This window comes from Felis catus, chromosome F1 (assembly GCF_018350175.1).
Source record: "Felis catus isolate Fca126 chromosome F1, F.catus_Fca126_mat1.0, whole genome shotgun sequence".
Lineage (NCBI taxonomy): Eukaryota > Metazoa > Chordata > Mammalia > Carnivora > Felidae > Felis > Felis catus.
This window is the reverse complement of record NC_058384.1, coordinates 20,590,545-20,608,697: the sequence shown is the minus strand read 5'-3', so window position 1 is coordinate 20,608,697 and position 18,153 is coordinate 20,590,545. Positions and strand designations below refer to the sequence as shown.

At 47.1% G+C, this 18,153-nt stretch overlaps 1 protein-coding gene across 8 annotated transcripts in view; it reads right to left on the bottom strand.

The window, feature by feature from the left end:
* FAM20B (FAM20B glycosaminoglycan xylosylkinase) overlaps window positions 1-17,079 on the bottom strand; it is a 44,294-nt gene extending 27,215 nt beyond the window's left edge. The window contains exons 1-3 of one of the 8 annotated variants that reach the window (XM_045048879.1): window positions 16,943-16,967; window positions 13,244-13,368; window positions 3,466-3,967 (exon numbers count right to left, since the gene is read on the bottom strand). In XM_045048879.1, the coding sequence (XP_044904814.1) occupies window positions 3,466-3,842 (377 nt within the window). In that variant the 5' untranslated portion in view covers window positions 3,843-3,967; window positions 13,244-13,368; window positions 16,943-16,967. Of the gene's footprint in view, window positions 1-3,465; window positions 3,968-5,295; window positions 7,747-13,243; window positions 14,729-16,165; window positions 16,300-16,332; window positions 16,561-16,942 lie in introns of those variants that run through there. The other 7 variants (XM_023247306.2, XM_045048880.1, XM_006942731.5 and 4 more) reach the window with 7 other exon arrangements.
* Window positions 17,080-18,153: the final 1,074 nt, after the last annotated feature.

Genomic DNA, 18,153 nt, shown 5'->3' with positions numbered 1-18,153 from the left:
CTGGGGAAGGACATCAGAGTCTGACCAAGGACATTAATTTGCGCTTACACCAGGACTAAATAGCCTCTGAGGCCCCCAGGGTCAGAACAGCAATTTGCTAGGTATCTCGAGACCAGAGTCAATTTCTACAGGCACTTGAACGTACACCCACCTTCCGCAGCCCGTGACAGTGCCAGGTGTCACCAGCACAGGTTGGGTGCGTGCAGTGACTGAGAGCGGGATCCCCCAGGGCAGGTGGGGCCCAGGCACCTTGCAGGTGGGGGAGGAGAGTCCCTGGGGGCTGCGAGTGCACAGGGGCAGTTGGGGGGCGGGGACTAGTTTGGCAGGAATAAAGAGCAGGGTGCAGAGAGGGTGCAGAGAGGAGGGGTTGACCATTAGGCTGCGGAGGCTGCGCTTTGACCGGTGAACAATGGGACGTCCCTGAACGTTTTCAAGCTGGGAACACCGTGCCAATATGGGCGTCTGAAGGAGGAATGACAGTGGCCTTCAGGAAGGTGAAGGGAAGGCTGCAGTGGCGGTAGAGAAAGGGGATGAAGCACAGTGACTAGGTGAGTTGGTGCGGTTATAGCCTGCCACCTCCCCCAGTCACCAGCCGGGGGGGCCCCTCCCTCCACTTCTACCTTGACCGAGCACCGTGGGCCTTCCTGCACAGCGCCTGGACCAACGCTAACAGCGCCACTACCAGGAATACCTGCCTCCTCCCATTCCTGCTGGCGCATCTTACCCCCAATTCCCCAGTGTGGGAACGGAGGGCTGGGTACAGAGGGGACATCCTCTTATTTAAACGTGAAATGCTCACAACTCACCTCTGTACACCAATTTCATTTGTTTTTAGTCTGCCTTTTTTCCATTACTCTGCCCACACTGCTGATCACCCAGGCCACAAACCAAGAGGTCGAGGACTACATTTCAAAACTAAACTAAACTAGTGATTTCTGCTGATGGGTGCTCAGGAAGGCAGGCAAACAGAAGAGAATCACACGTGCGTGGCAGAACACCAGCCACTCTTACTCAGATCCAAACGCCAGTTACTGCGAGGTGACCTTGTCAAGTCAGTTACTCTCTCTCAGCCTCAGTTTCTTATTCTAGAAGTAAGAAGTGTAGGGACATTTGGGTGGCTCAGTCGGTTGGGCATCCAACCCTTGGTTGCAGTTCAGGTTTATGATCTCATGGTTCGTGGGTTCGAGCTCTACGTTGGGCACTGTACTGACAGCATGGAGCCTGCTTGGGATCCTCTCTGTCTCTTCCTCTCTGCCCCACCCCTGCTCGCACTCTCTCTCTCAAAATAAATAAACTTAAGTGTAACTGCCCACAGTCGTGGTAAAAGCTAAAAGCATTGACAGATACAAAAGTACTTAGTGTAGAGCCTGGAGAATGGTGTGCATTCAATGGAAATTATGTCGCAGGGCCCACGGAACCATACTTTTTCCATATCACCTGCCAATCAGACTTTTCTATTCTCCAAAGGCATGCCGTATGTTTCCTTTCCTAATTTCCACATCTTCCATACATCACACTTCCCAGTTCCAGGCAAATACAGATTTCTTCCATTTCTGGGATCCCAATGTATTTGTTCTCTGGCTGTATGTTATCTATTGATGGTTGGGTCATGAAGACAGCTAGGCTAACTACTCTTATCACAGTTGAATTTTGTACATCTTTACCCCACATTTCTCCCACCGGAAAGAGACCCAAAGGTATCGGTTATAATTCTCTCAAAAGCCCTATTAAGGAATGAGAAAAATGTTTAGTACATAGAAAATTTTAGACATTATAAACTTTGAGAAAATTCACTGGTAACTAACTCCTGGCAAAAGAATATGAATCACCATCATGTTAACCTATTTCGAATTCATATACTCACAGGAAACTTTTAAAAATATTAATTATACTATAGAATTGCCAAACAAATGATCTCTGTAGAGCCTTGGAGAAGTCTCCAAGGGATCATCATCTAACGACATATAATTCAGCCCACTTTTTCAGATTTTGGACTGAAGTGACTAGAATGGCCCAGTTCTCTCCTTAAAACAGGTAAACACACACACACACACACACACACACACACACACACACACACACACACACACACAAAACCCGAAACCCAAAACAATGAGGCATCACTACACACATATCAGAACGGCCAAAACCCCCAACACTGACAGCACCAAATGCTGGTGAGGCACCTAATGCCGCTCATTCACTGCTGGTGGGAATATAAATAGCACAGCTACTTAGGAAGGCAGTTTGGCAGTTTCTTGCAAAATTAAACATCCTCTTACCATATGATCCAGCAAACGTGCTCCTTGGTAGTTACCCAAATGAGCTGAAAACTTACTTCTACACAAAACCTGCACATGAACGTTTGTAGCAGCTTTATCCATAATTGCCAAAATGTGGAAGCAACTAAGACGTCCTCCAGTAGGTAAATGGAGAAACAAACTGTGGTACAACCGGACGATGGAATATTACTCAGTAATAAAAAGAAACGAGCTATCGAACCCCAAAAAGACATGGAGGGAACTGAAATGCATTTTGCTAAGTGAGAGAATTCACCTTGAAAGGCTACAAAGGTAGGATTCCAATTATATGGCATTCTGGAAAAGGTAAAACTATGGAGACAGTAAAAAGATCAGTGGTTGCTAGGAGTCTGAGGGAGGAAGGGGAGGATGAACATGTGGAGCACGGGATTTTTAGGATGGGAAAGCCATTCTGTGTGATACCGTAATGGTGGATACTCGTCATTAGAGGATTATCAAAATCCACAGAATGTACCACACAGAGCCTGAACCTTACTGCGAACAGTGAACTTTAGCTAATAAATTCCTACTGGCTCATCAACTGCAATAAATGTACTACACTAGTGGAAGACGTTAATTATAGGGAAACTGAGGCGGGGGGGCGGGGGGACAAACTCTCTGGACTTACACCCTCGACTTTTCTGTGAACCTAAAACTGCTCCAAAAAATAAAGTTTATTAATTAAAATGAAATCAAAACAAAACCCATGTGAAAGAATCACAGCTTCAGTCCTTAGACTTCAGTCACCTGTCCAAACCCACTCAAGATGTGGGTAACTCCTACTCCACCACACCCCTGATGTGTGCTTGGTTATCCGGCCTCTAACTGCACACTTCTGGTGACAAGTCGCTTATTTCCCAACCAATTCATTTTGTATCTCTAACATTTGGCACACAGAACATATTTGATAAATTTAGAAATCAAGGAGAGCTCTAAGTGTAAAACGTTCAGTCTTATACACAGCCAAAATATGTTCCTACAAATCTGTCCCAGAGAATCACAGAACACTAAGAGCTGGAAAATACTTCAGAGGTCTTGTAGTCTATTCCGCTCATGTTGTTGGAGAGAAGACTAAGAGAAGGTGATGAACAGTCTTCTATAAACTTCGAGTTACTTGAATCAACCAACTAGCACAATATAACTAACTCCTGAGAAGAAGACTTACCGCTTAGGTTTGAAGACGACTTTCTGTCCTCCTTCAAGTATCAGTAAGGCTTTCAGTTGTGTCCCTTTATAACCCACATCAGCTTTAATGATCTTCTTGGTGGCCATGGCATGCATGATCGCCCCCAGCTCTGGTGTCTCTTCTGGGTACACTTCCCGTGGAACCACCCACTGGGCTGCAATCTCCCAGGGAGACTGCAAGGTGTGGTCCAGCTTGGGCACCAGCTCTACCCGCAAGCCAGCCATCATTCTGTGAAAAGCCCTCTGGTCCTCTCGGTTTGCTGCTGATGTGTCTAAGTTGTCAATCAGGAAAACTTTGGTGAAGATAAAGATGACAAGAAGAATTGCTAACAGCACGACTCGCTGCTTTAGCTTCATGTTGACCTCTTTTCCTTCTCCCCGGCCCACTCTCTCTCTCACTTCTCAAGGAGAGCAGGTTAGCAAGGAGATTCCATGATTACGCACACTGGTCCATTTCTTCACAGGAGCGCCTCCCACAATTCCTGTAAGCCCAAGTATAAAGCAAAATTAAGTCAGAAATTCTGTCCTTCCAGCCCTGAATGGTTTGCAAGCCTCAAATATATAACTCACCCTTTTATCCTTGCTATTCCTAAAGCCTGAGAAGACCCAGTAATTTCAAATCGACTGGTCGGGGGAAGGACCTCACAAGTAAACACCAGGTACAATGAAAATTTTAAAGCAAATACTCCTGTCTTAAGAGGGTGCAGACCCATCTAGGAGCCATCTGAATGGCTACAAATGCCAAAACACCAAAACAATGGGAAAGAGCACAACAAAAGTAAAACACTAAGATATGTGTAACTCCTTAACTTTCATTTTTACCTTTCAAAATCCATAAAGGATTTCTGAACATCCAAAACCACCAGTATTTGGTAACTTTCCAGTTCTCATCTTTTCTAAATGTAAGTTTTATGACATGTTGTAAGTCAGGAACTCCTAAAAATGCCAAAGAGGATACAGAGGAGAGCAGTAACTCCTCCGAATCCAAACCCCCAGCAAGCCTGGATGTGTCATTCTCTGTTGCTCACGTAGTTAAACACAACGCCCAGGCACGCATCTCTGCTTAATCAGCCTCCCACTAATTATTTTTCGAAATTAAAATCCCTGTAAAAGAGGGATAATGAAATCTGGACAAATTAAGTAAAGGAAAAACATATCCCTATGCCATCTGGCTATTAGTAGAACATGACCAGAAAACTAATGAAACGTGGTACTATGGCAACATTATGAAGTCTGGACCGGTCGGGCATGTAACAAAGAGATGGGCGCCACAGATATGGACAAGCACTGCTTCCGGCATGGGGCTGACCACGCTCCGGTCGATCCCCAGCGAACAGATCCCACACACAAGATTTCTGCAAGAACATACAGTGCGGTCTCATTTGCATGCGGACAGGTTGCTTTCCACTCCACGGGGCCATTTAAAAACACGCGCAAGCCTGCCAGCTGGACGCCTACTGACAGCACAGCGCTGGCTAAGACAAATGTGACAAGAAGATAGCAGGGTGTGGCTTCACCCTCCAATTCATCTAACAACTCAAACCATCAATCGAAGAAATCACGCCAATACAAAAGGGCGAACGTCGGGCTGAGACCCTCCCGCCGAAACTGGAGACTGCTCTCCTAGGAACAGCTGGAAACCCCTCCACGCACAGTCGACCAGGGCAACGGCGTGTTCTGAGGGCATCACCTTGCGGTGAGCCTGCCGCCAGGCAGTTCATGCTTGGTGATTAACCTCCCCTTTGCGGTTCATTTTGGTGACGAAGAGGAGAGGGAGAGTCAAATTCAAATTCTAATTCACTCCAGCCACCTGTTTTGTTTCAGCATCCTTCTCCCAGGGAGCACGTAACACTGTCAGCTGAGGCAAAGGCAATTCAAGTGCATCCAAAACGTAACTGTGACGGTACGGAGTTTGGTGTGAAACTCAGTAAGATGGTTCTCTGTGATTACGGTGAAGAGCGAGCGCTAGCCTGAGAGCAGATTCCAGAGACCGCTGGTTCCAGCACGACCCACGCACCACACAACTCCTTCCGCGATTCTCCGCTCCTCCGGTGATCTGTTCAACGGCACCCGTCTCGGCTGCAGTGACAAAAGGGAACGTGGAAATCCGGCTGTGTCAGCGTCCGCTTCCTCAGTACCTCCAGCCGCAACCGCCCACGGGCCTGGCACCACTGGCACGAGGGGCAGGCGCAGAGGGGCAAGTGGGGCGGCTGTCCGCCAGGGCGGACTCTGGTTAACCCCCAAACTCCCAGGGCCGCTGCTCATTTCATTTGGGCTAAGTTCCTCCCTCGTGCTGTACAAACCTATCACATCTAAACATTCGGCATAAAGGCCACGGATATTGAGGTGTGTTTGTTTTTAATCACTAAAGCAACAGGAAGTTCCAGCAGCTCCAAAATTCAGACCAAACGGTCCCGTTCCACAGTCTTTGTGCGCTTTTAAAATGGGAAATCTCGTTACCTTCTGAATAGGCCTCAGAAGCACCCGTTCAGCAATTCGGGGCCGCGAACAATTCACCCACTCAACTAGGAGAGGGGTTTACGTGAAGTGAACGAAGGAAGAGTTCAACTGCTAAGTTATTTCACCATTCACCTCTGCAGATCGGGAGTGAGCACGGGGTGCAAGAGGCCAAACAAGTTTCCGTGTTTGTGATCAATCGCCAGCCACATCCTGGCAGAGCAGGAAAGACAGGTGCCCTTCGTTCCCACAGCCACCAACGTAACCTAGTGCTCATCCCCTTCTGCTGAATCACGGAAAGAACTGCGTTCCAGGCCTCCAGGTTCTCCAGCGCAGACCAGACGATGCGCCGCAGTCGCCCGCCTCATCACACACCGCTTGTGATTTCCCCACGTTCCTTAGCCAGGCATCAGAGCCGCCCTCTGCACCGGCTTCCGCGGTCTGCTCTGCCAGGCAGCACCGTTCCTCAGTTTCAACTCAGACGGACCATGACCAGGCTCTGCCCTCCCTGCCACGTGTGGGGCTGACCTCTGCCCTGTCATTCCTCACACGGGGACTCCCTCAAAAGACCTCTTGCTCTTACCCTTTGTCCCCATTTTCTCCTGTTTAAAGCCTAATCTATCTTTCAAGGGCCATCTCCGAGGCCATTTCCGGCCCCTCTTCACACCCTACAGAAACCTTTGTCCATTAGAGCACGCCTTCACCACACTCTGCCTCATCCAGTATCTTCTGCTACGTAGTTCTCAACTGCCCTCTCCGAAACTTGGCTCCTTGGTGATCTTACCTGTCCTTGCGATCCCTACGGTACCTCGCATAGTAAGGTGGATGCTTTATTCACCTACACTGAACAAACCACTACAAAGATCTTGGGACTGTGGCGTTAATCTCCTTTGACGTTCAGAATCACAAGAGTGTGCGGCACTTAATGCTGGCTCTCCTTTATCTGCTTATCCTCCTCGGGCAATCTACTTCTCTAACGACACGACACTCTGCTCGGTTTAGCTGGTAGTTTCAGGGTATTGTTTCTTTTTCTGAAGAAACATGGACAGTTCAGAAAGAGGTTTTCTTTAGCTGGAAGGTTGCCGTTCCTTCAGCGCACAGGGTAAGCCAAAGATATTTAAGAAATCGACAATGTAGAGATCATAGTGGAATTTCTACAAAAAAAGTCTCTCCTGTTCCAGAAAAATGTATGAGATGCAGGATACGGTATCATACCATCCTCTAGCGATGGCATACTTCTTACTCTTTACGATGCTCCCCTCTACGCCTGCATGCTTGAGAGGGTAGGATACCCAAGACAGGGTTTCCGTGCCGTATTATCTTCTTCTCTTGCTGGAAACAACGGCACACTTACCATACTCTCCGCAAACTGGGTTTCTAAGAAGATACCCCATTTCGAAGGAAATTAAACCAAACTCACTGGCTACATTCCAAATTATTCATGAAAACTTCACTTGCATTCCCAGAGGAGTCTGCCTGCTCTATTTTATGCCTTCACCTCCTCTCAGAAATGCTTCCAACAGTGTAACACTGTCCAGTTTATATTATGGTCATTTATTTTAATGGTTCTGTTATGTGGAACAGAGCCTACCTCACAGAATAAACAGACTCAAGGCAATAACATAACTCAAAAAACGTTAAATGTAAAAAAGGCAACGTAAATGGTCATCTTCACACTAAAAGCTGGCATAAGCTCTTAAATTGGAGTTCTGGAAGGTAGACCTTTATAAGAAATTTTCCTCCTGAACCCTGGTTTCATCTGCAGCTCCAGCAGCTAAATGAGGCTTGCTATGGAGGCTCATTTACTTTCATTCTCTCTCTCCCTCTCTCTCTCTCTGTCACACACACACTCTCTCTCTCTCTCTCTCTCTCTCTCTCTCTCTCACACACACACACACACACACACACACACACACACACACACCATCCTACATATGTGACAAGTGTTTTCTAAGGACAAACTCAGGACTATTAAGTTGCTTGGGGGAGAAGAGATACAGATTCTGCAGAAAATGCAGAAAAAAAGGGAGGTCTTAGTATGAAGTCTTCCACCCAAGAATCTAGCTGATGTCTGGAGGGACATATGCAGAAAAACATGGCAGTGCACAGGTCTAACTCATGGTGTGATAACATTCAATTTATGCAGCTGCTGAGGAACCTGTGAACACCCGGCCCCTCACTTCCTACTTTAGGAGGAACTCCCACAAGCCACCAGTGACGTTCCAAGTCTCACTGGCATCTGTGCACCCTAGAATCTCCCTCGGATCAACTGACATCCTTACACTATTTCTCCTCAAGTCATGGAGAAGAAATCCCAACCTTTGTGCAGAGTAACTAAAAGTGAAAGTTTCCGTAAGAACTTTTCCTTATCTTTTCAATTCAATGGTCAAATAACATTCTTTCCACATAAATGGAATGTAACATGCCTGTGAGTATAAAGTGCTCACGATGTTCAGTATGAACATTTCATGCAGAAGGCTATTAACAAAGGAGATTTCAGGCAAAGTAGGAAGAATTTATTATATACCTTATAATCAAATGTACTCACATAACCTCCCACCCTTGATCCTGAGTAGGACTTACAGGGACCATTTTACGAACTTCTTTAGTAACTGCGGGTTTCAGCAAAGCTCTGAAGGTCTGGTGGGGATAAGAAGAGGTAAGACCTGAATCTACTTAGGAGTTTTTGGTTGATTGTCTACAAAGACAGACACCAACAATTCCTCCCATCACGAAGTAGAATCTATTTTTTCTCCTCCCGGAACCTGGGCTGGCTCTGTAACTTGCTTTGGCCAACAGAATGCAATGGAATGACTGTGTGCCAGGTCTGGGCCCAGCCCTTAAAAGACCTGGCAGCTTCCGATTGGGACCCAGCCACCATGCAAAGAAGCTTGGGCTAGACTACTGAATGAGGAGGGACTGAGATGGAGAGGGGCCTGGCCAGCACCTACCCATTCTGGCCACCTCAGCTCAAGTGCCCGACACAGAAGTGAAGCCACCCCAGTTCTAATAGAGGTCCCAGTCAAATGGGGTCACACGTGTGTTCCCAGTCTAGAAACCATTTGGGCAGAACAACCAACCAGCTGAGCCCAGCTGACTTACACAATGGTGAGAAAGAACAAATCACTATTTTAAACCACTACATTTTGGGGTGGTTTGTAAAATACAACATTTTCGCATATAGTCTGCCCTTATCAACTATTTTGGAGACATTAAAAATATTGAGGGAGAAGACACGGAAATAAATCATGTGACTAGAAACAATTCTCTCGGGAAGAAGGCAAACATTAAATTAACCATTAAATATAAACACTGGAATAATCAATTGTTAGGTCATATTTGTAAATAATTACTAATGCCTTCCACAGAGCAGTAAACTCACTGTGAAACGAAATGTTACACACCATTTCTGTCTTCATGGTAGACACTTAGGAAGATAGAGAATTAAAGTCCCTTTAAGGTAGCACAAGAAAAAACGGACTCTGCACTGGATCATTTACTAAAATCCATTTACATACTTTAGAACAATGGAGACTAACCTCACACCCTCACACAACTACACATGCCCAGTTTATAAAACCTGCCATTCATACTTCAGCCAAAGCCTAAATAATAGCAAAAATCACAACCTTTTAGTACAAAAAGTATTAGAAACGCACACACTTTCACCCTGAGCTAAGTCTGATATAATGTCCTTTTGTTTTTTAATGGGTAGCGGCATCAGAGCATTGGGCTACATTATTATTACCCGCCCCCTAGAAATAAATGCAGTTTCTCCTGCTGGTTACTGGCAATTCTGAGGAAAAGCGAGAGCATTCAGCAATCGTCCCACCTAGCACTGTGTGCTTCCTTCTTTCCAGCAAGTCAAAACCACCAATACCAAAGAGCATCACGTGTTTATTACTCGGCTAAATCCTGAGTATCCCCCAGGAAACCAGCCCATGCTTGCATTGCCATGCACTGCCTACCACGAGAGCACACTCTTCTTTTTCACCTTCAAATAGCAGTCTTCCACGAAACCAAAAATACCAAACAATATTAATCAGTACCTACATCTAGTTTTCCTTTTCCTGCTAATTCTCTGCTTAAGAAATAGCTTCTTAAAGACAAATACCCTATGATTTCACTTGGATGTGGAATTTAAGAAACAAAACAAAACAAAACAAAACAAAACAAAACAAATGAATGGGGAGGGGGGACAAAAAACCCAGACTCTTAACTATAAAGAACAAACTGGTGGTTAACAGAGGGGAGGCGGGTGGGGGTGGGTGGGTGACACAGGTGATGGGGATTAGGAGTCCTTATCTTAAGGAGCACTGAGTAATGTATAGAATTGTTGAATCACTATATTTTATACCTGAAACGAATATAACACTGTGTTAACTACACTGGAATTAAAATAAAATAAAATAAAATAGGAAATAGCTGCTTATTCTAAATGTAAACTCTTTTGAGGCAGAATGGTTAAGAGTTTGTGCTCCGGATTCCGACTACCTGCTTTACCACCTACTGTGGCTCTTGGGAAAGCGATTTAATGCCTAACCTCCCTGGGCCTCAGTTTTTTCATATGAAAAGTGAAGTAAGAACACTATTGCCTAACTCACAGAGTTGCTAAAAATGAACATTACCACATTCACTGTGTTAAAGTTAGTGCCTGGGCAACCCACAGTGATCACTTGTTAGTCATTACTATAAGATCAAAAACCCAAAGATGACCTCCTGAAAGGAGAAAGAATGACAAAGAAAATAATCCTCAATGATTGTATTGTCTTCTGAGCCAAATCCTTTCCTAAATTTGAAGAGCAGCGAAGACCATAAGCAAGTAGGTATCTTCAAAGTGGGTACCATGTGAAGTAGAAGACTGGGAGGCCATGTCACTAACTGGACCCACCTATTTCTCTTCTCTACAAAGTTCACATCTACCACGTTCAACAATGGGAAGCATTAAGTGATTCTATTCTACAAAAAAGGTGGAAATAAAATGCCTTCACAATCCTTTTTTTAAAAAAAATTTTTTTTTTAATGTTTTATTTATTTTTGAGAGAGGGAGAGACAGAGCATGAACAGGGGAGGGTCAGAGAGAGGGAGACACAGAATCTGAAACAGGCTCCAGGCTCTGAGCTGTCAGCACAGAGCCCGATGCGGGGCTTGACCTCACGGACCTCGAGATCATGACCTGAGCCGAAGTCAGCCGCTTAACCGACTGAGCCACCCAGGCACCCCTTCACAATCCTTTTTAATTTGGAAAATTAGCTCTCTGTTTTAAAGACGATAGCTTTGGGGGCACCGGGTGGCTCAGCCGGTTGAGCATGGGACTCTTAATTTTGGCTCAGGTCGTGATCCCAGGGCCATGGGATTGAGCCCTGCGTCAGGCTCCATGCTGAGCATGGAGCCTGCTTAAGATTCTCTCTTTCTCCTCCTTCTCCCCTTCTCCCCCACTCATGCCCTCTCTCTAAAAATTAAGGGGAGCCTAGGTGGCTCAGTTGGTTAAGCGTACAACTCGATTTTGGCTCAGGTCACGATCTCACAGTTCATGAGTTCAAGCCCCGTGTTGGGCCCTTTGCTGTGTCAGCATGAAGCCTGCTTGGAATTCTCTCTCCCTCTCTCTCTACCCCTTCCCCACTTACGCGCGCTCTCTCTCTCAAAATAAATAAACGAACTTAAAAAAAAAAGGATGATAGTTTTACATGTCCTAAAGCTCTTAAGATAGGCCTTAAGAGTAACTTAAAAGCTATAGGTATAGAAAATCCAATTCCCACATAGTCCAAATTACTCTGAGTATTACTTTTCCCCCCACTGTTCTCACTTCAACATTTGTTCAGATCTGTAAACTCACAATCCCTTACATGATTGTGTCCCATGAAGGAAGGTAACTAAAATGATCACTAGGCGTTAAGGAAATGTTAAGGTAGCCTTTCTTCTGGGCTGTAAGAGCAAAAATGAAATAGGCAATAGAGAGTGTTTGTGCCCTCCGGAAAAAAATTCAATTCCTGCAAACCTGTGCCATTTAAACCTTGATCTGGGGCAACTCTTTAACCCTATTCCTTGAAAAAGGAAAAGAAAAACATCTTTAGCTCATACTGCTAGTGAGGTTTGTTCCAAAAAACCAACTCAGGCAGTGTTCCCTGATCCAGAAACTCTGGAAATGCCTGAGAATTTGCACTCTGTTTCAAGTGGGCCAGGTAAAACGAAACTTCCCAAGTTCTAGGTATTTATGTCACTGCTCAATTGTCAGTATATAACCACCATTGAAAGCTATATTATAGAACGTAATTCCCAGAATAGTGTGGAAATATGGAATTTCAAAGAATATAATATTATCCTTCAGCTTTTCCTGTTTTCCGTCTATATTGCTCCATTCACTACAGTTCTGGAAAGGTATATTAGCTTTATGCAACAATAACACCTCACATTATTAACCTTACGCTCTGGGTGTGTCAAGCTGACGGGCCACAGATCACTCTAGAAACAGCAGAACCCCAAGCAGGTCTGGGCTGAGTTGAGGCTGAGTGGCTCCAGGCACGATCCCTTTGTTAAAATATGAATATAAACACACACACACGCATTTTTGGGCTGCCTATCTCCTCTCCTATTCTGTGAGCTCCTCAAGGAAAGGGGATGTATTTTACTCTTTGTACTTCCCCATAAGCTGGCACAGTGCAGGGTGCGGGAGAGCCACTCAATAGATGCCCACCAAATAAAAGGAGTGAAGAACAAGGGAGGGAAACCTGCATGGTTATAAAAATGTCTTCAGCTCCTTGGTCTAAAGACGGCCTCTTTTACAGACACAGAGAAACTAGGTCCTGTGATGAATTCAGATACATAGCACAGTAAAACAATGCAGAAATATCACATATGTATACGTATACGTATTATGCACCCAATTTTAAATTGTTGCCGCCGTGTGCCCTACTTCCACCTTTCAAGGCCACTGCTACTGCCAAGCCTGTTTCTGCCATTGGCTGGGACTGGGAGCAAAGGCGATCTGCAAATGCTAAGAGGAAGACTGGAGATGGCCCAAGACACTGCCCGAGAATGACACCAGACAGGGCTGGCACCCGATCTTCAGGTGTCACTGGCGATGCTTTCCGAAATGAGAACCACCGCTGGTACCTTCCTATCATTTTCTCTTTTCTGCCGAAGAACTACACAAACATAAATGCACCTCAACAGGGTGCACGTCTGTTATCTAAACCAAGGGTAAGAAACGAGGCGTCCGCAAAAGGTGTCTGGGCAGCCAAATCATGGTTCCAAAGTCCATCCGCTAACGGAGAGGCGCGGCGGACCCTCGCAAAGCCCACCTGGCTGCTTCATGTCCCATCGGGAAGCAGAGTTACCGGGGCTGCTACTCCACAGAAGACCAGAAGCCGCTAATGTAAAAGAGGGCGGCAGGGACACGAACAACAGCAAAAGCACGACTTCCCCCCTGTGAAAGAAGAGGCAGGCTATTAAAGGCAGAGTCAGGAATTCAAAAAGCAGAGGACGGCAAACATACGTATCTCAATCGCTTCGAAGCCCGGCTCCATCACGGTCAGTAACGGATGCCAGTACCACAACCTCAAGTCAATAAAAGAAACACGAAACTAGACTGTTTAAAAAGCAAACAAAGCACAGAACACATTATAAAAATTTCCCCACAGTAAGTAGAAAACAAGAATCTTCACAGATAAGACTTATTCCCTAAACAAATAAGATAAGGGAGGCACTGCTATGTACATACGGCAGAAAGCATTGCAGAGAATGGTACGACGGACTCACCCCTGTACTTGGTTCTGTTACACGTTCCTAATTTCATAGGCCCTCACCTCCTTTTATCACGTACCCAAATTAGTGTCCTCCCCTCCACTGGACTGTCACCTTGCCAGAAAGGACAGACCTCTAGACACACACCAAAGCTATCTCTTTTCTGCATCAGCCTCCACTTCTTATCTCATACTGGGATGACACCTGCACCCCCGAGACTCATCAAGCCGGGTGCTAGGCCTCTCTTTCCTCTTTTGCTTTTGGGTAGGAAAGACAAAATCACAAGTCAGATCTCTGCGTTATATTCTCTCCTAGAGGCCTCTAGCAGTCTGGCTGACATCAGAAGCTGGTCAGAAGCTGCCTTCAGTTGCAAAGTAAGGTCTTCCATTCCCCAGGTCTGTGCTAATGAATTCATTAGTCCTTAGGGGTCACAGAGGCAGCTCAAGGAAGGAAAAGAGGGAGAAATAATATAGGTTTGGAATAAGGAGCTGCTGGAGAAGCACTTCCGGGAGGGACAGCTCTCCTTTCCCGTGACCCTCTGTAAGGGATGAGAAGGATGGGACAATCACGATCAATGATAATGGTGAGGCCATCACCAAGAGCTCCAGTTCTTCAGTTAAAGCAAAAATACTGACTACCAATCCAACTGCTCAGTTAGTCTACCCAGAGAAGGCTGCAGGAGCAAGTCTGCGAAGCTGCACCCGACCGGGGCACCAACGGCTGCCCAGAGGCTGCAGGTGGCTAGAACAGCATACAGTCACAGAATCAAATCTCAAGGCCGCTCCAGCAAGTAACACCCTGTACAGATACCCATCTTCACGGCAATTTTCAACAGTAATCTGAAACACGCTCTCTTGTCTTTCCCTCAACAAAAACAGGAACTCAACAATTTATACACTAGAGTATTTCCCCTTCCTTCATACTGTTTGCCATTCATTCGTTCAACCACCAAATATTTCTTGCACATCTACTGGGCGCTGTTAGGTGCAGAGAGAAAAGTATGCCAATTATCATCACTATTACGACAAACTGTAGTGCCTCACTGTAACTATACTTCCTACCTCAATCTACAAAACCACATGGCACTTAGTCCCCGGGTGACCAGACATCAGCTTCAGAAGGCTGTCTCCTTTTTATTGTTTGCAACTGTGGCCACAGAATACAAAGAGCAGCCTCTGCTTCTATTATGAGACTGCACCAATCATCAAGAGACAACCACCGTGGCTGCTATTTTTAAAAGTTATCAGTTCAAGAGCTGCAGTATCTGACTTCAGGGTTTACACCATGGAAATGATGGTCACGCCAAGTGTGGGGAAGTTCAAGTCTGCCCTGCAAACAAACAAACAAACGAACAATTTCATTTAGAAATTCCATATTCAAAAAAGATAAACAGAAGAAGCTTTAAGGGCATGTGAGAGAGCTGGATTCTACAGATGGAAATCGAGAGAATGGACTAAAAGTCAAAGAACTAGGAACTCAACATCAAATAATGAGAAGACATCTAAGATTAGATGACAGAAACAGTGATGTTTGTTCCCTAATTCAGAGTACCCAGAAAGAAAAGCAGGACATGTGTTTTCAAGCTTTCACTCTTTAACCCAATAGTCGCTATTTTCCTACTAGGTTCAGAGAAACAACAGAACAAATCCATGACACATTTTCACCAGGCACACTGAAAGAGAAGCTGTGAGCTCCGGGATTTCCTGATCATCTTTTGCCATGACCATTCTATCACCGCACTTTATCGTGAGCGAGGTTGAGAATCTGAATTACTTGCTTGTGCTTTCTTATTCTCCTCTGAGAAGCACTTTGAAATCTGGAAACCCTTCCTGTTGACTGATTCCATTGTATGGTTCCAGGGATCAAAGTCCAACAACTTCGTAAACTTCAGAAAAGTTATCAATTTAACACAGAACATTCATTTCAAATCTACCTTAGGCTGGCTCTGAGTCTAGGCAAATAATTTAGCATTTTTAACACCTGTACCTCAGTTTCCCGAAGACATGTCTTGCTGATAAATAATATATGTGGAAGTGCTCTAAGGCTTAGCTCAAAGGTTCTGCATAAACTCAAGGATTATAAGCACACTGAGGTCTCTAACTCAATTTTTAAAAGCAACCCCAATGAAATTTATGCATTAATTTATAACACGATAGGAAATATCAATCTTAATCACCCGATTCATGTATAAACGTATAAAGTCCTACAATTTAAAAGCTAAAAGATCCCACATTCCTCTTCCCCTTTCAAGGTGAGAAATCAAATCTCCACAGGGAAACTGGGTGGAGAGGATACTGATACCTGGCCCTACCTAGCCTCAAAGTCGCAGTATCAAGCATCTCTAATTTTCCTAAATTACATACTCCTCACCCATCCAAGTGATAATATAGCCATTTAAAGGATTAAAATTCCATAACGACCAATCATGCCCTGTCGTCTCCACTTTCCCTCCAACATCCTTCCACCCCTTCTCTTCCTACCGGAAGACTTGCAGACAACAGAAGCCTGCTTAGAACGAAACTCTTTATCAGATCCCACAATCAAGGGCGCAGCTTGACAACTGCTCACATCCATCAAGGCAACGTTTCGGTTCGCTTCTAATCGCGGGGCCCACACACCCGGAAATGAAATCTCAAGCGCAACCCACTTTGGACTACCGTATCATTTCCTTAAGTTGTGCCCGAGTGCGAGTGCGGGGTGCACGATCCCGAGAGACCGCGGAGCCCGGGCACGGTTACCCTGCCTCCCGCCTCGGGCCTGGTGGTCACTTGCGCTTCTCGGCCACGAGGTGGGCCCGCGGGCGCGCGATCCTCCCCGGGCCGCCGCAACGGGCGCTCGGCGGGACGCGAGGGCGGCACTGGGACCAGTCTCCTCTAGGGACCGCGCCGGGGCGCGAGGGGTGGTCATCAGAAAGACCCCCGGCGGCCCCAGGTAAGGCCGCGCCTCAGGCGGGCCGAGCGGGCGCTCCTCCAGCCGCGCCCGCCCGCAGGAGTCCGCCGGGGGGGCCGGCAAGGCGGGGCGCGCGGCCCGGGTCGGTCTCCAAGGCAGCAGTGGGGCCAGATCCGGGACCGCCAGCGGCCGCTCGGGGACCGCTCCGGGTACCGGCGCCCGGCCCCTCGGGGAGGCGCCCCGCCCCCAAGCGGCCCCCGCCCGGCGCGCGCCACGCACCGCGCCCCGCCCGCGAGCCAGCCCGCACTTTCCCGCCCGCCGCGCCGGGGGCGGGGGTCGCGCGCCCTCCCCGCCCCCACGCCGCTCACCTGCCGAGCCCTAGGCTCGCTCCATGGCCGCCCGCGCGGTGCGGTGCGGTGCGGCCCGGCTACCCCCGCCGCCACCCGGGAGGGGCAGCCCCACGCCGCGCTCACCGCCCCCAGCCGCCGCCGCCACTGCGGCTCCCGCCCACCCCCGGCCCGGCCATTCCCTGGCCACTCTCCCCGCGCTAAGCCGGCGGTCCCACACCCACCCCCCCCCCCGCCTCCGCGGCCCCCGACTGTTGGTACCGTCCTAGCGTAACGCCTTCCCCGCGACCAATCCAAGGGCTCACTCTGAGAGGCCCCGCCCCCGCCCTCCGGTGGGCGGGCCTACCGGGCTCGCTCCGGACGGCCCCCCTTAACCCTTCCCTTCCCGGGTCGGCCCCGCTTAACTCCCTCGGCGCCGCCTCCCCTCTGTCCTCCACCTCGCTACCTCCCGCCCCACTTGCAGAAACTGACCTCGAACTTCTCTCTTGCCTTTTCTTTTTTTCTTTCCTGATTTTCACAAGCAGGTAGGAGGCCAGCCAGTGGGACTGGAGAGTTGGGGTCCTTTAGGTCCACTTCTTGTGAGAAGCAATTTCCCTACGCCTTTTGCCCATTTGATTTGCCTCGACTGACGCTTCTATCTTAAGTGTATCCCCCTCGCCCAAAAGAGGCCAACCTTCCTACATCGAGCGCCGGTCGCTCTTCCTTGGGACAAGAGCAACCCCCCCTGCTACATTTAGTAGCATTTAGCAAAACTGTGCTTAGTTTACTGTGGTATTAGTTGTTTAACGTCTATCTCCTGCAGTGGACTGTAGGCGCCATGAGGGCAGAACAGTGGCGTCCTGTTTTCCAATACCCGACACCCAGTAGACTGTCTGTAAATGGTTTGCATGAAAGATTCTCCCTCCCCTTAAGTTGCTTCTTTTCCATGGATTGCGTGCAGATCATCTGTTGTATAATGCACCATTTCATTTATTCAGCATAGACTGAGCTTGGACTTAGTGTATGTCCAAGGCACGTTGTGTATATAAGGCACGTTGATTTGCGGGATAAGATGTGTGAGATGGGGAAAGACTGAGCCGATGCTTTGTTCAGGCTGTATAGTTCATTCAAGCAGTAGGATGCAGTGGAAAGAACTCCTTACTGACTGTGTGACATTGGGTGTGCCAATATCTAGAAAATGTCCTTATCTGGAAAATGGGAGTTAACCAAGGTACCTTATTTCACAAGATTGT